The sequence below is a fragment of the Megachile rotundata genome, chromosome 1 (assembly GCF_050947335.1).
Source record: "Megachile rotundata isolate GNS110a chromosome 1, iyMegRotu1, whole genome shotgun sequence".
In the NCBI taxonomy this organism is placed as follows: Eukaryota; Metazoa; Arthropoda; class Insecta; order Hymenoptera; family Megachilidae; genus Megachile; species Megachile rotundata.
In genome coordinates, this window is record NC_134983.1 from 7,296,269 (window position 1) to 7,313,717 (window position 17,449).

Consider the following 17,449-nt stretch of genomic DNA (forward strand, 5'->3'; position numbering starts at 1 on the left):
ACGTAGAACTCCTTATTTTCAATTTTACTGTGCGTAGAATTCCACAATTTGCATTTTATTATGTATGAAATTTTACATTTTGTATTCAACGAATTGCAAATTACCATACTTGGAATTATCTGTAGAATTCTTAAGTCGAAATTGCATTGTGCATAAAATTGCACCTTCAAAATATTTCAATTATGACTATTTATAGAATTCTACGCTTGCAATTTTGTAGACTGTGGAATTCCATTCTTAAGATGTGGCTATGCATAGAATTCCTTACTCAAGATTTGGCTGTGCGTCAAATTCCTCACTAGGAATATTGCTTAATATGGAAGAATTCCATATAAGGTTTCTGGCCATGTGTAAAATTCCTTGCTCTAGATTTGGCTGTGTGTGGAATTCCACGCTTGAGATTTTACTGTACATAGAATTACACCTGTGGGTTCAACTATGCATGGTATTCATTCAGATTTGGTTGGACGTAGAAGTCCATATTAGGAATCTGGTTATGGGTGAAATTACGTACTTGAGATTTGATTGTGTGTGGAATACTATACTTGGGATTTTACTGTGTGTGGAATACTATACTTGGAAGTTTACTCTGTATGAAATGCTATGTATACATGGAATTTTACTATGTACGGAATATTACACTTGGATAATTACTGTGTGTCAAATACTATACTTGAGATTTTACTGTGTATGAAATACTATATGTGGACTTCTCCTGTATATGGAATATTACACTTGGGTCTTTACTGTGTGTGTCGAATACTATGCTTGAGATTTTACTGTGAGTGAAATACTATACTTGAGATTCTACTGTGTGTAAAATACTATACTTGAGATTTTACAATGTATGAAATACTATACATGGAATTTTATTGTGTATGTAATATTACACTCAGATCTTTGCTATGAGTAAAATACTGTACTTGAGATTCTACTGTGTGTGGAATACTATACTTGAGATTTTACAGTATATGAAATACTATATATGAAATTTTACGATGTATGGAATATTACACTTGCACCTTTGCTGTGTATGTCGAATACTATGTTTGGGATTTTACTATGAGTGAAATACTATACTTGAGATTCCACGATGTGTGGAATACTGTACTTAAGATTGTAAAATTCCATTCACTAATTTTGATTGACTGCTAAATGAACATGATCGAATTACATCTAAAATTGTCAAATCACTGTGCTGTCAATCTATTTGTTAATTATATCTGACAAGTAAAGGACGTTGACCTTAACATGTATCAAGATCGTTAAGATCAGTGAAGATTGTTTACAGTAAAGAATATACATACTTGTAACTGTATGTGTAATAAAAAGTAACTTATAACATTGTCCTTAATAACATATTTCAAAGTCATAAAAATCAATGAGGCGAGTCTTAAAGCAGCGGTTCTCCTTTTCATGAAAACCACCAAAACAAACATTGAAGAATGCCCGTAAGCAAAAATCAAAGAATTTTGTAAATAGCATTTTATCAAAAAAGCATCCTAATTTGAAAATAATGACAGTACGCGAGCTTGAGTCATAAACGCATCATACCGCATCAATGATATCACATATGCTTGGTACACCATCTGATAATAATATAAAACATTTCATATAAATGATCATAAAATCTAACCCGTTAATCTCATGTAGCTCTGAATTTTATACACACATAAAATGTATATTTTAAAACGGTTCATATCGAACAAATAGAAAGATAATTATATGCGCAATGTTTACATTATTCGATTCAAAAGAAAATCAAAGTAATAAGAAACTCGACTGCATAATTATAAGACGATAATTAAAAATCACGCACTATTTTAATTCAGAACCTAAGCACGATACTACGGCAAGCTGTACGTGAAACATCTTCACGGATGCACACAAGAATAATTACACACCCTAATTAATAATATGCTGCAGAATTAATTATAGAACGATTACAGTTTTTAAATATATGTATTCTGTTATTTCGTTGCTAATTAATAAACTACACAGTCATATTTTTCTAGCGAAGATCTGCACTCTGTAACGTTGAGCTATCAAAGCGCAACGAACATTTTCATTCGAAGGATAAAGTTGTTTCTAGTTTTTACACGATTAACATTGTAATTAATTGCATTGTTCATTCAGTCCGGTAGCATTGGAAAGTGCACCGCGAGAAAGGGAATTATTATGCTTAGGAAACCTCGATTTTACCTGCATTTTTCTTTCAATTTGATTTAGATCGAATGATAGCGAACATAAATTGAAATCAGAGTATAGGATAGTCCCTCAGCTGTTAAATTATTGTATGAAAGTTTGTAAGACATACTAAAAAAACAGTGGCTCATTTACATTATTGTAATGTACGAAATCAAATAAGATAAAAAGTATCAAGAAACGTTTCTCAAGAAATAACTTATCAGACAGTTTTAATGAAATAGATTTTTTCTGAGTAATTAAAAAATGTTTTGATCGTTTTAGAAAGCATGTATGAATTTACAATGAACGTGGGGCAACACCATTTTTTAGAAACATTTAATTTCTAATTTTTGTTAAGGTCTTGTGTTTCGTGCAATTAAAAAATAATACAAATCAGAGTTACTCCACTTTCATTGTATACCACAATTTTATAAGTAACTTTCGCTTTCATTCTTTAATGTAAAAAATTTTACACAGTGACACAGTTAATTATCTTTTCGATATTGACTGCTGGACATCAAAGACTAAAATGTCTAAAATACATAAATAATTGAATTTTTTAATTTTTTGGTTTTTAAAGGAATTTCGCTTTATAATCTTGATGCGCCCTTTAGGATATCTTGTGCATTAATCTCGATAAATGAGGAGCTAAATTAACTAGTTATCTGCAGAACTTATTTTTAAAAATTCCTCCTGAATAATGAAAATAAAACACGAGCATACACTTCTAACAAACGCTCCTATTTCATCGAAAAAGTAAAGCAAAGGATTACATTTTTATCTGCGAACGAAACCCATTACAAGCTCCGCAGAAGTAATTCAAAACGAGGATTACAATTTTATCCATTAACGTCAGAATAAACCCATTATAAATTTAACAAAAGCGTTCAAGCAAAACGAGGATTTTTATTCGTCCGAATTCGTTACCGTAGAGAAACTTTTGACTTGGTATACAGGTCGAACGTTGGCTGTTTAATTAACAAACAACGTACCGTTTGACGTCAATTAATTACGAAAGAAACAAACGAACGAGAGAACGTTTCTGAAGAAAGGAATTTGTATACCGTTCGTCGTTTGCCATTGATAGAGTCATCGAGGCGAGGACATGCGTTTACTCCGGCCATTGACTCGTAACGGGTTCACTCTATGGACCCCGGTTTGTTGCGGTTCGTTTAGGCTGCACAAGTTTGGTCTGCCTGTATATGTCACGGTGTCTTGATGATCTGTACCCGAGGAGTCCTAGATTCGATGTATAATAGCGGTTGCGTTCAATGGAGCGAGTAACAGCCGATGAAAAGTCAAACGCCACGAAAGTTGTCCGGTATACCACATATCGTTACACAAATGAGACATTTTACGTTTGTGAAATGGTCTGTGCCAAGGTTGCGCGCACCGTAATAAGGCAAATATGTAGGTACATGCATGTATAATTGCCGGGACTTAAGGGAATTGCGACACGTTTCGAAATCGCATAGTCGTCGTAGTGACTTTCTCCCAGAATTCACCCTTTCCATTGAAATAACGCTTAAGCAACCTCAGCTTGCGACACTGCAAATCTTATACTTTTTTAATTCTAGATTGTCGGAACTCGTTAAATGATCTTACCAGAGGAACACCCCAAGTGTTACGCTCATTTATGAAACTTTGTCATTTTTTCCTCACAACCTTCCGTTTTCCATTTCACATACAATGTCTCCATTACGAAACGACTCTTAAAGATCAATAGATAAATTTCGCTATTATCTAACAGGCTACTAACTAATCTACAAACTAAACAAAATTAGTTTCCCTGTCTTACGATTTAAAAAAAATTCGTAATCTCAAATAAAACAGAGAAACCTAAAACCAAAGAAAAGCAAGTGAAGAGCATACTTTTGCCCGTAAATGTTTCCATTTAAAAACTTATATTCCTTTCACATTTTTTACCTAAAATCACACGAAGAAACAAATGTTCACAGATATACATCCGACAGTGCTGCTGCTGCTGGTAGCGAACATAATTGCTGGTAACCAGGTAGCCGCAACCTCTAGTTGTCCGTGGGCTCAACATGTAGTGGATCTCGAAAGCTCTTGTATTTGTGACTATAACCTGGCCAAAGAGCTCTCCGTGCAATGCGATATCGTCGATTATGACCAGCTTCTATCTGCCTTGCACCGCTATGCGTCGAAAAGCAACGTGGATTTGTTCTACGTCAACAACAGCACTATCGGTACGCTGAGGAACAATTCATTCGCGTCGGTGAGGATCAACAACATACAACTATCCGGCTGTCGAATCAAGACGATCGAGTCGGACGCCTTCAAGGGCCAGGAGAATTCGTTGAAGAGCGTCAATTTGAAGGACAACGACCTCACAGAAATACCTAGCAATACCTTGAAGAATCTGAGGAATCTGACAGTACTGGACCTCTCGATGAACAAGATCACCAGGGTTAACGACAATGCTTTCGCAGGCCTAAAATTGGTTACCTTGAAGCTATCTGATAACGAAGTGACCCTTGCACCTGGAGCCTTTCGCGGTCTGGAGAGATCGTTAAAAAATTTGAATCTGAAGGGTACTAGGCAAAAGAAAGTACCGGAGGCATTGAAAGGCCTTAGGACTTTGGCTTTTCTTGATTTGTCGCAGAACAGTATCAGGGAACTGCCTGGATCCGCTGGCACCAAAGCCTTTGAAGGACTTGAATCGCTGACTGGATTGAACCTGGAGAGGAATCTAATCCAGAATATTGGACCAGACGCGTTTCATGGCATCAAACATACTTTGAGCTCCTTGAGCCTACTTAATAATCTCATTCCGGATTTCCCGACGGCTGCTATCAACAGCATTCAGGACCTCAGAGTGAGTTTTATATATTTTTAGGTATTGCTGATGGTACAATTATCAGTAGGTTTATGGATTAGCAGTTATTTTTAGATTAAAAATAAATAAGAGATGGAATTTATCCTCTTATTCTATGATATTACCACACCTCTTATTCTATGATATTGTCACACTTGTAATACACGCTACAATTCAAATTTTACATTTCGTATTTTCGTCGAAATTGAGTTATAATCTAAATAATGGGTCAATTAGCTGCGAATGGCGCAGCCATGAAAATTATATAAAAATACATAACATATTTGACAGGGAATTATCGAGCGATTGCATTTCTTGTACCCAGATTAAAATTTACAATTTATGAAAATTATTATAAATGTATTACTTAAACAAAATTACCTCGTGTTTTATTTAGGTATTAGATATTGGATTTAACTTAATAACGGAACTGCCAGTGAACGCTTTCGAGAAGAATCCATCGATAACTCTTCTGGCGATCGATGGAAATCCATTGTCCACCGTTCCGGAGGAAGCTTTAGCACGGTTAAACGGAACACTTCGCGGTCTAAGTTTAGGAGGTCGATTTCTGGTTTGCGATTGTAAACTACGATGGATCGTAGAGTGGATAAAAACCAGGGATTTGCAAGTCACCAGTCGGGAACGCAAACCGCAGTTTTGCGGAAGTCCACAGAAACTACAGGACAAAAGCTTTTACAACATCCATGCAGAAGGTTTTTATATAAAACATTAATATAAATTCTTTAATATTATTAATATAAATAATATTAGTAGTGGTAAAATTTAGTGGCCATTAAAATTATATTAGTAGTGGTTATATTACCACAATTTGTAATCATAATTAGTAATCAGCCCCGTGAGAGTCTACTGTATTTAAAGAACAAAAATACGTAACAGGAAAATGTGAACATTTATACCAATCAATATCTATTTTAGAAATGACCTGCGAAAGAACTCCAGAAATTATTGGAATCGGTACGGTAGAAAGCGTAGACACCAGAGAACCTACAGGATTTGTCGGAACATCAAGCAGTTATAACACAACCATTCATTCTCCTATCACCATGTCAACTACAACCACTACAACAACTGCTATAAGCACGACCGTGACCTCCACTACGACTGAACAACCAAAAACTGAAGCACCATCTTCAACCACTGCAAGAAGTATTACTAACAGACCTACCGCTGCAAGAACCGGAAATGTGGTGATCATGAGAACTACACCATCTCCTTCGAAACACTCTCAGGACCACTTGCAGCAACATCAACCAAGACCACCGCTGGTCCTTGGTTCTCCGTTGTATAAATCAAAGTCAAACGACAAGAACATCATAGTGAAAGATGTGCTCAGACAAGACAATGCTGTGAGCATATACTGGGACACTGAGGCGACTAATATACTGGGGTTCAAGGTTATTTATAGGCTGTTCGGCGAGAACAGCTTTAAACAGGCGCCACCTTTGGAGGCCAGTGAGCGAGAGTTTAAAATCAAGAACGTTCCTTCACAGGTAAAATGTTTTAATCGTTATTGCAGTACATTTTCGCAAGGTATCTCTCAACTAAGCAAGCTTGAAATCTCCAAATTTCCAAATTTCGGATAATTAAATCTCTACATCTTTAAGTACCTATGTTCTTAAAATTATCGGTTTTTAAACTATCATTAAAAAAGTTACATTTACTAACAGACTTCTGCCAAATGAGTGGTTACGGTTTGAACTGACTACCTCTTTGCATGTCCCCATTTAAGTGAATTTTTTCAATATTGCTTACGTGTACCATATACCGTTTCGAAACCAACGGTGTAATCAGACAAACCGAACGGAGTACTCATCCCTGTTCACACTAACAATCTCCTCATCTCTCCACGGCACATATAATTATTTCTACGACTGCTGATTATAGGAGTGCATCGTAGTCTGTGTAGTATCACTGGAAGAAACCAACATAACTCCAGCAAATGTACCTTACAATCAGTGTAAAGAGGTAAGAACAGAGAATTCGCCCACATCCAACATGGACAAAATTACTATCGCTGCCAGTGCGGCTATATGCGCAACGATAGTTGTTGCGGTTATAATATTCATCGTGGCAAACCGACGAAGAGCTAGAAAGCTCCATACCCTTCACAGCATCGATCAGACAAAGATGGGTGGACCGATTACTGGATTGCCCGTTAATTGTTGCTCTAACGTCGGTCCAACGCCTAGCCCTGGTGGGCCGTTGTCCTCAATGGCAACTCTCAGTGCTTATAATGCTCAGAAAGAGTGGGACCAGGTGTCTGCTTACAGCAATAGAAGCATACCAAGACCGAGGATATTTCCCATAGATCGCCAAGGTATGAGCTATAAACGGTGAAGTCTCTCTACCTGGCAATGTCGAGATTAGAGTGCTAATCAGGCAGTGAACTCAAATGTAGACCAAACTCGTAAATGTGGAATATGATTCGAATGTGTGATAGAAAGGGAATGGTCGAGTAACGAAAGAGTATCAACTATAAAAAAATATCCCGTGACTGCCAAGTAGAGAGAATTTACTGTAATGTGTGATAACAGCTGAAAAGTTATATGTTTATAATTCAAATGTTCTATTGTAATATGAGTTTGCAATTAGCTGTATTTGTAGTTGTCCAAACTGTTGAAAGACATATGAACAGATGGGAGATAGACAAATTTAAAAAATCTTCTGGTATTTTAGAGTTATTCGTTCCTAGGTTCGATAACTAGAGCTTCCTGCATCGATGATGTCAGATCTCAAACTGGACACTACAGTGGAAAGGTGTCAACTCGAAATGTAGTTGATGGCCAATCGCAGCATAGTTTCTCTAATACTTCGACAAGATATTTTGGAACTAACATGATGTCATCTAATCTTGCTAACACAAGACCAGGTCAGTATCTGCGAAATTTCAAATCTTTCATTCTTTCATACAATTTTTTCTCTTACAATATTGTCCATGCAACGTAATTCTGTAGTGCGATAAATTCATCTTAAAGTTTAATACTTTTTCTGTACAGAATTAAGGCAGTCTCGGCAGTCTCTAGCTGCAGCTTCCGATCGAATGTCACGGACAAACTTCTCGCCAAGTCACATGCCATCTCATTCTTCAGCCAGAAGACAGAGACCACGATCATGTAGTCGCAACTTAGAACAAAATCCACCACGGCCTAGTAGCAGATACAGCATAGCTGATTCAACGCATACCCTCAATAATTATGAAGAAAACAATTGGACTGATCACGACATGGACATCTACATGGCACGCAATCCTACTACGAGGAGTGGTCTCATGCCCCTTTGATGCGACACACTATGTGTGTATCATTTTGCTCAAATGTGTTCAGTGACATTGTTTTGGAACATCTGAACTCCTCTCATTCATATAGATGTACTATACAACATGACATTTTAGAAGACATAGAATAGATAGGTTTAATGTTTATAAGAGTTTTTACAAATATTACCATGTAATAAATGTATCAACGGAGTAGTATGGAAAAGAACATTACAAACGTATAAGGGTTAAAAAGATGGATATAAAGTGTTTTAAGGTGCACGTTTTAAAAATGTACTCTGTGTTTGAATTATACAAGGTAAAGCTCAATTAATTCGATCATACGATCTCTTCAAATGACATTAAGTCATGAAAACGAGTCAAGATTAACGCGTATGAATGATGGATGTGCTTTTATCCAAAGACTGTATCATAAAAGAGAGTGTCTCCTAGAATCTACATTGTGTTGATGCTCGTGCTTATACATAGACACATGATTGCGGGAAACGTACTAACATACAACGTGTTTTATTACATGTGATATGTCCTGGCAACGAGATTTCTCTGCCAGAAATAGCATGATTTTGTACATTTCTAAGTAATAATCATTTTGTAAGTTTCAGTATTAGAATAAAAAATTAAAAGTAAATATATATATATATAATATTATGTAACATGTTTACTAATAAATTTCACATTAGTGAAGGAACAATGAATTATTCATATTCCAAGCGTGTGCCATTTTATAAAATGTACCTTTTTAGCATACAATAGACTTTCGTTATATTACAACCACTGGGGTTGCGGAAGTGGACAATTTTTGGAGTTAGCAATGTATTATAATAAACTACGTAAATCCCCGTGCTCTATAATAATGGGAGTTAGCGTTTGTAAAAGTGGCAATATAACGAGAGTCTACTGTACTAATTTATTTTAAATACTAATTATATTTCACTATACCAGTAATAAAACATGCGGTACTTACCCTGGTATGAGGATGTTTCTCTCCCATCGAAATCTGATTTCTTGTACAAATTCGTACCATAATTGCGCCAGTGCTGTCATTCCTCCGAGATTATGCGTGCAGTGGGCTGCAACGATAGCAAGTCGCCACACTAAGCTATCCATTGCACACGTTTTCACACCTTTCCACTGGTCTTCGTCCACGTTGCATATGGTCAGATCACCATAAGGAGTTTTCTGAAACATTAAATATTTGCATAATGTTATAATAATTTTGTTTGAGGAAATGACGCACGACGGCTAGTGTATCTGTTTAAGACCAGGAATCAGTTAAAGATTAGGTTGTAATCTACTAGAGTCTACTGTAGACTCTACAGTAAATATTACTCACCGAATGTTCGTCTGCATCAGGGAATAAAAAGTAAAGTATTGATAATAATATTTCTTCCGGGATGGGTCCTCCCACATTCTTATTTTTTTTCGTGGTTGCTTTGCTAACGACGGTTGAAATCGTCGGTATCTTAGATTCCGTTAATATGTTGAATACTGAACTCAATGACTGATCATCCTGTTGAGCATAAAGTACAGCATCTCCAAGTAAGTCTACCATAGTCTTCTGATTGTTGCAAAGATGCAAAAAATCCATTAAATACTCTCCAAGTAAACAGGCCGGAGAGGTAACCATTTTTACTTGAACAGACCATTCAGGTGCTAACTGTGGTTCTAAATCTGTAAAACCTTCGCTATCAACTACAACATTTTCCGACATTTCAGGCCATGTCGTAAATAGGTGAAGTTCCCTGGAATAATAAATTATATTTTTCTGACTCAATTACCTCAACTGTGCTTTTAATTATGGTATAAAAATCTTACGCTATTGGATCACATGTTGCCCCAAATGGAAGTTTACCAAGTTCTGCAACACCTAATGTTTCTCCTTGCATAAAATCAAAATCTGGGGGTTCTTGAGTCCATGTGCTATTAGTCCAATCCTTTAATAGATATGAAAATCTTATAGATATCATTGCTGGATCAAGTCTTACTCCACAACCCTCCCCAACCTTCTGTTTAAATAAAGCAAGTAAGCCTAAAAATAATATGTATATTCAAAATAATACCACAACTGTGATAATACAAAATTTTAGTTACATAGCTTATATAATTAATATAATTACTTCTATACTTGTGTTTTATAAACTGTATTCATACCAGTAAGATACTTGCAGTGAGGCGGTATCTTTTTCAAGTGTACCATGTCAAAATGAGTACAAACACCTTTACCAATGCTAGTACCAAGATACATTTTCTGCCATGGTTCTTGTACCTGCACTAGTGTAGGTATGTCACTACGATTGAATTAAAACTTTTTAATTAGATGAAAACAATCATAAGCTTAATGTACAATATCAACCATAAATTCTTCTCAATTACCAATTAGCATTAGTAACAGCAATTGCAAGAGAACTAAGTAAAATTTTAATTTTAGTCTCATCCGTTACAGATTCTTTTCTGACAGGTTGTAAAACAAGAAATTCTCTAATGCCATAATAGCGAGCTATTTCTAAATGATTCCCATCGATTCTAGCAAAATCATTAGATGCATTTAGTGCATCTTTGTGACATTGTACTTTTTCATCTTCACTTTCTTCCACAGGATTAAGATCATCTTTCTCCTCTAATTTTAATTTGAAATGTTTCAATACAAATTCCGCATCTGAAATAGAAAAGGAACATCTGTTTGCACCATCTTTGCAATCGATTGATTATAAACAATGTCACCAATTATTGTAAGAATGTTTAATTGTAATTTTAAATGAGTATTTATACAAACCAGCAAACTGAAGTTTTTCTGAATTCTGATCCCATTCACAGTTAACAAAGTCTCCTGATTTTAAACAAGGTCCAATTTTTGTATTGGGTAATTTCCATTCGTGCATAATTTCTTCTAATCTCGCTATGAACACCTCCCATTCTGAAGCTGTGGTGAAATCATGATGGTAAAAGTCTTCAATTTCAACGTTATTCATTTTTTAATTCACTGAAAGTGTCTGAAAATATTGTTTGAAGTTGAACCGTTTTAAACATTTAAGGTTAAATTTTTTACATTTATTCATTACCCATTGAGTTGGGTGCTTTTATCACTAACTGTACAGAGTGCACTATTGCTACATTCTTCGTGTAGCAGTCTCTCTAAAAAAAGAATGTTCATCTCTTCGCGAACGAGAAATAGACTTATCATGTAATGCATGATAGCGGTAGAAGATGGAAACTAGTTAAACTACAGTTTCAAAAGTGGTTCATCTTGTTCGTCGGAGATGGCATCTCTTGTTCCATTTTCGAAAAAACTCAATTAATCTTTATTTTATTGATTAATATGCTATATATTTATTGTATATTTATTAATATTGGTTTTATGCCGTCTGCAATATATTCCGTGGGTTCGAAGATGCGTGTTATGTGTTCAGAACAATTCGCTCATTATATTGTATCTCGTTGATAATATAGGGAATGACATAGGAACAACAAAAAATTTTTAACTGATGCGCATAAACACAAAATTTTTCATTTTCTATTCCAATCTTCTTAGCTCATTTTGACGTAACCTTTTTATAGGGTATGTTTTCCTATATTTTAAAAAGTTAATAAATAATAACTTTTCAAAAATAATTCATTTATTGAAATTGATTCTGGATTTGATATAAATATGTGCCTTTGAATTCAGATTTGATTAAGGAATGAATAACGAACGATTTGCTTTTTAAAACAAAATTGATTGCAAATAAAATTGAATATCAAGTACAAATAAAATTCTTCATGATCGACGGCTTGAAAATAGAACTCTTCTTGACTGACAACTCTGATGATCACCACATTTTCAACCGTAGACAATTAATATTGATTCTCTCAGTTTGGTAGACAATAATATGCACCAATTGCTTGAAAAAGCAATACTAAATACCTTTAAAACGTTTTAGAAGCGTTGATAAGTCAATGAAGTCTTTTTTTTTAGAGACATCAATTTCTTTAAAAAACGCGCGTGGCAAGAAATCTTTCCGTTCATTGATTGTATCCAAACTAGAGTGTGAATTATGAGACGGAAGTCGGTTCAAAAAAGAGAACAGATAAAAGGGAATTTGTCTCGGTCTTACACATGCACTAACAATATAATTTCGTTCCTCTTACGCAATGTTAACCTAAACACTTTCGGTTCTACATACTTTGTAATCTATGGCAATGCGCATGTGCTAATGATGATCCTGTCACCAAAATTATATACTCAGCTGATAAAAAGTTTTATAGTTTCCAATATACTATTGATTATGATATATTCTGTTTGTTAGACGAAATACTTTTTATTTTATATGCATACATTTTATAAACGAATTACAACAATTGAGTACAATATTTATTTTATTTTGTACATTTATGACATCATCACGCGTTTTCGCTGTTCATTTACTTTTTCTCACCAAGTATATGACCATGAAGGTAGAAACACGTTACGCAGAAGCATTACTCATATGATAAGGAATTTCCCTGGCTTTGCGAACTGCAGACGTCATCTAGTTAGTTCTTTCTGCCATGAAACAGTGATATATATTACTAAAGTAATTTTGTTTAAAAAACTAATATAATTGCTGCAATATAAGATCATTGACATAATTAAACAGTTATAATAAATCTTGTTATCTGAAAAAAGAATGTTGAAATCTTTTTACATTTATATAAATATCCCCTAAGATAACATAAAAATCTACCATAAAGTTTCGTTCACGTTTGCGCATAGAGTAAGTTCGTGGTCGTGCAAGAGTCCACATGAGCTTGTTTCCAGTTATTGATCCTGATACGATTAAACAACACTGCATTGCTGTCAACTACGAAAACAATTCTGATCACGCAGCGTTTGTAAAAACGCGTCGATAAGCGGTCACGGTAACGTGTGTATCTATATTTATCCAAAATACTGCGATATCGAAATGTGCTGTGCCCCTTCGACGTCATCGTTGTTCTGTCAAAATGTAGAAGAGCTCTTGCAAGACTCGAAATATCGATGAGTGATATTTGCCATTGATACGCGAAGATATGTCATTGATGGTTCTCCGCGGAAGAAGAAACTCATAGATGAAACCTGTTACAAATTCTTGTCATTGAGAAATTTGTAATTACATTGTTTTATCGAATTCTTTCCAAATTTTGTAATCTGATTTGAAACTTCTGGAAGACTAGAATTTTGTGTTGTTGCTGCACATGTGATCCTCTAGGTGTTATCTTCGGTCCGTAATGAAGAAGTTTACAATTAAAGGTGTACTCGACGGGTTTCGGTCGTCGGTACCTCAACCCGTCAAACCTGACCAAGAAATCGTCGAAAATTTACGGCCGGAACACTTTCAAGTAAAAAAGGTCAGTAATAATTACATACATATTGTAATTACTGCTATATAATCAGATCGTTTCATTTAGAATTTGAAATAAAATTTTGAAAATGCGTGCGTGCGCGCGCGAGCATATGTGCGCGTGTGTATCGTGCGTGTGTACGTCGTGTGTAGGATACGCTTTAAACTGCATGCATTAGCTTTTAATATGGACAGAAATCAATGCGTATGATATGATTTTAGAAAGGATTGAATTCCTTTTTCGAAGTTAATATTTTTAAATTGTAAGAGCAGCGATCTAATTATATAGCAACAATTATGGTTACAAATTATTTGTGATTTAAAATTCGCAATTCATGTTTTTATTATAATAATGTATTGGTGAAACAGATAATGTTATCATACTTACGGAATATTATAGTCTACTATAAACATGGCATATATGAACAAAGCATTGTAAAAGATTAGTCATTAATTTTACTTTGTAATGTTAGAAAGTGTAACTAAACTAAAATAAAAAACAAAAATAGAAATGTGAAAGATAATAAAAGCATAATAAATACTATTTTCGTAAAAAAATGTAATATTTTTTTAAATAGAAAGACAATAGTCATTTTCATCTTTAAATTGTACTAAAGTTTTTTTAAATATTGATTTTTTAAACTATTAATTTATATATAATTAATAATAATTTTAACGTAATAGTTTGCTAAATTTCTTTTTCTAGATTGTATTAATTTGTAAAATTAGTTAAATTGGTTGCTAATTTGATAGGTTCCAAACTGTTAATGTTGGAAAAGGAGGTAAAATGGAGAAAGAGGTTATGGCGTAACAAAAAAACGCGAGGATTCGCGTTTGCACGGTGCATGTGGTATAGAAAGTTTATCTCATCTGTATGCAGCGTGTTATTGTAGAAACATATGTATTTTACGTATTGATTTGATATTCAAATGCGAACATTGATTTTAACATTGTTTAAACAGTTAATCATAGGTGTAAACATAGTTTTCTACAAATAAATATACGCCAGAAAAATTAATAGAAATGATCAATATTCGTATATTCTGCTTTATTGATTTTTACGTAAACCTTATTTTTCTTTTTTTCTACAAACATGAAAGCGTAAAACTTCATGCATTTTCCAATATTATTTATCGAGTTTCGAATTTATATACCGGGTAAAAGTATTTTCAATTTGTATAAGTATTGAATTAAATTTCGAATGTATATTAAAATTGATATCTGATACAAAGAACTATATTGTTGTTGAAATATGTGTAAAATTAAGTTATTAGTGACAAAAGCATTTAATATGTTTTGAAATCTATGTTATAATATAAATTAAATTTGTGAACTAATTAATGATAGAAAAATTAACTGTGATGGTACTATTACAAGTATCGGATGGATTTTTAGCTTACAATTAAAAGTACTAGTAATTTAATGCGCAGGTATGTTTAGACAACAAATATTTTCAAGGGAGTAAATAAAAAAAATGATTAGACTTTATATTTAGATTTAGCTAGTAAAGGTTAGAGTATTACTATAAAGCATGTATTTCTAATGTATGTTCTTAATTTTATATCTGATTTCTTTTATCATTTGTACCAGCTAAATTACATAATTTTTCTTATTATACTACTGTTCATTCAGTTCCAAGTATCAAATAGAAACATATAATAATGTACTTGACAACACTCGTCACATTGTAATATTATAGTCTATATTGATATAACATATTTCAGTATTGTTTCAATATTCCACAAATTATTTTAATCAATTTAACAGAAGAGTGGTATATAATACAGAATATTAAAATCTCAATGTAAGAGTAAAATATAGCAATACAAAAGGTGCATGTAATCTGAACATATTTTAAAATGAAATGTCATCTTTTGTTTTAACTTTTTGTTAATCTCATTAGACTAAAGTATCGTTGAATGGCAATTGTTTGCAATACAATTCTGTACTTAAACTTTGAACAATTGTAAAGGATCGTAAAATGAATAACTTCGCAAAGTTCAAACACATGGCTCTCAAATATAAAAGAAGAAATTATTCAAAGCATACATTCATTTAAATATAAATTAAATTCACAGTCAGAAATAGTCTAGTGATAAAATAATATCTTTGCTACTAAGGTTTCAAAATTAAGTATCTTCTACAACATGCTTTCCCTCTTCACTTTATATTATTTCTTAACTTTTGATTTGCCTTATTAATTATTTTACTTATAAATTTTTGAAGAATATTAAAATTATATTTTAGATTGTATATTCTGGAAAACTGAATATACAGCTGAATGTATTATTAAAAGATTAGTGATTTAATATAAATAAAGAATAGATGATAAAAAGAATAAAACTTGTGTAACTTATGTTACAAAATATTTCAAGTTTTGTTATTATTTCTAGAAATATAAATGATTTCAATCGAAATAATTTTGTTATTAAAATGAATTTCTTTCTCTCTGTTATGCTTTGAATTTATATATTCAGTGTTTCTTCGAAAAATAAAAGTAATAAAACGATACACCTTTATAGATCGGTAAAAAATTTCTTCCAAATAAATCTCGGTCTGCGGATCGAGGTGCGACCTTGAAAAAACTGGATTTTATACATTATAATAGAAAAAAGATTGCGCAGTTCATTTTAAAAACTCAATTTGACCTAGGATTTACAAGAGCGCACATATTATGAGATGCACTGTATAATCTAAACTGTTGTATACCGGGTGGGGCATTTAAAATAGGTCACCTGAATAACTCACCTACTTTTGAGAACAGCAAGAATATATAATACTAATCTTACTTGATTTCAAAGAAGACGTAATCCCAAGTTAATAGTATTTTTAAACGAAGATTAAATTCGCTAAATATTATACAGTACATGCTAATAACGTCTATTTATTACCTACAAAATGATAGAGCATGTATACAAGCATTGAAATTGATAAATGAAGTAAAGAATTTAATTAAATGATATAATATATATGAACGTACTGAAAATTGTTAATTAAATGTTAAATGTAGGTTTTCAAAATTATTCAAGTCACATTTACGACCAATCAAGCGTAGAATCTTCGAAAAGTTTCTTGGGAAAGGAAAATTTGTATAATCAAATCTTTCATTTATAGATCATGTATTAAATCTTTCAATTATTGGAGGTATCTTACATAAATTTAGCAGGACTTTCAATGGGTGCGACGTGTTTCGCAATTGATAATAAACGACGATGGTGAAATCAATGATGCGAATATAACCCGAGAACAGAAGTATTAAAAAGTATTGCAAAGATATCTCTAATCCACAAGTTCCGGGCGAATCTTACCTTCCCACTCTCGTATTCTTCTTATTGATCAAGATATTTATGAGTTTCCATTTTGCAAAAGTGATACAATGTACAATAATTATATTTCCCAGTATGTAACTCCGCATCAGCACTTTAGTCGTGTACGCAGAATATAAATAACAAATATACCATTAGATTTCTACTGAGTATATTTATAATTTCACAAAGTCAGAAAAGCGATATGAACATTCATAAATGTTGTAAAATACATTAAGAAATAATCATGGTAGAATGGAAAATAAATGAAATTCGTCAAGTTTTCGAATATCAGTTGTAATGTTATTAATACATGTCGGACTGACAAATAATTACAGTAAAATGAAACAGCAAGATAGCCTACAACTATTTGTCAAACATTTGTCAGGTTCTTTTCAAAATGACACCATTCCATATTGCACCGTTTCATATTCGACCACTTCCCTGTATTCATATGAAAAATATGAAATAAAGTATATCACGCTTT

At 33.2% G+C, this 17,449-nt stretch overlaps 3 protein-coding genes across 18 annotated transcripts in view; 2 read left to right on the forward strand and 1 right to left on the reverse strand.

The window, feature by feature from the left end:
* haf (leucine-rich repeat and fibronectin type-III domain-containing protein hattifattener) overlaps positions 1-9,025 on the forward strand; it is a 29,513-nt gene extending 20,488 nt beyond the window's left edge. For 2 of the 3 annotated variants that reach the window (XM_012279333.2, XM_012279332.2), the window contains exons 2-7: positions 4,146-5,026; positions 5,424-5,739; positions 5,963-6,537; positions 6,932-7,364; positions 7,740-7,916; positions 8,044-9,025. In XM_012279333.2, the coding sequence (XP_012134723.1) occupies positions 4,146-5,026; positions 5,424-5,739; positions 5,963-6,537; positions 6,932-7,364; positions 7,740-7,916; positions 8,044-8,327 (2,666 nt within the window). In that variant the 3' untranslated portion in view covers positions 8,328-9,025. Of the gene's footprint in view, positions 1-4,145; positions 5,027-5,423; positions 5,740-5,962; positions 6,538-6,931; positions 7,365-7,723; positions 7,917-8,043 lie in introns of those variants that run through there. The other variant, XM_076537985.1, reaches the window with a different exon arrangement.
* Rab3GAP1 (RAB3 GTPase activating protein subunit 1) overlaps positions 1-11,526 on the reverse strand; it is a 36,360-nt gene extending 24,834 nt beyond the window's left edge. Inside the window, exons 1-7 of one of the 2 annotated variants that reach the window (XM_012279334.2) lie at positions 11,381-11,526; positions 11,095-11,311; positions 10,695-10,977; positions 10,473-10,609; positions 10,137-10,350; positions 9,655-10,063; positions 9,286-9,500 (exon numbers count right to left, since the gene is read on the reverse strand). In XM_012279334.2, the coding sequence (XP_012134724.2) occupies positions 9,286-9,500; positions 9,655-10,063; positions 10,137-10,350; positions 10,473-10,609; positions 10,695-10,977; positions 11,095-11,290 (1,454 nt within the window). In that variant the 5' untranslated portion in view covers positions 11,291-11,311; positions 11,381-11,526. The other variant, XM_003700605.3, reaches the window with a different exon arrangement.
* Positions 11,527-13,070: 1,544 nt separating this feature from the next.
* Positions 13,071-17,449, forward strand: part of Tomosyn (syntaxin-binding protein tomosyn) — a 96,965-nt gene continuing 92,586 nt past the window's right edge. For 6 of the 13 annotated variants that reach the window (XM_012279331.2, XM_076537042.1, XM_076537045.1 and 3 more), the window contains exon 1: positions 13,076-13,664. In XM_012279331.2, the coding sequence (XP_012134721.1) occupies positions 13,545-13,664 (120 nt within the window). In that variant the 5' untranslated portion in view covers positions 13,076-13,544. Of the gene's footprint in view, positions 13,665-17,449 lie in introns of all 13 variants that reach the window. The other 7 variants (XM_012279320.2, XM_012279324.2, XM_012279323.2 and 4 more) reach the window with 4 other exon arrangements.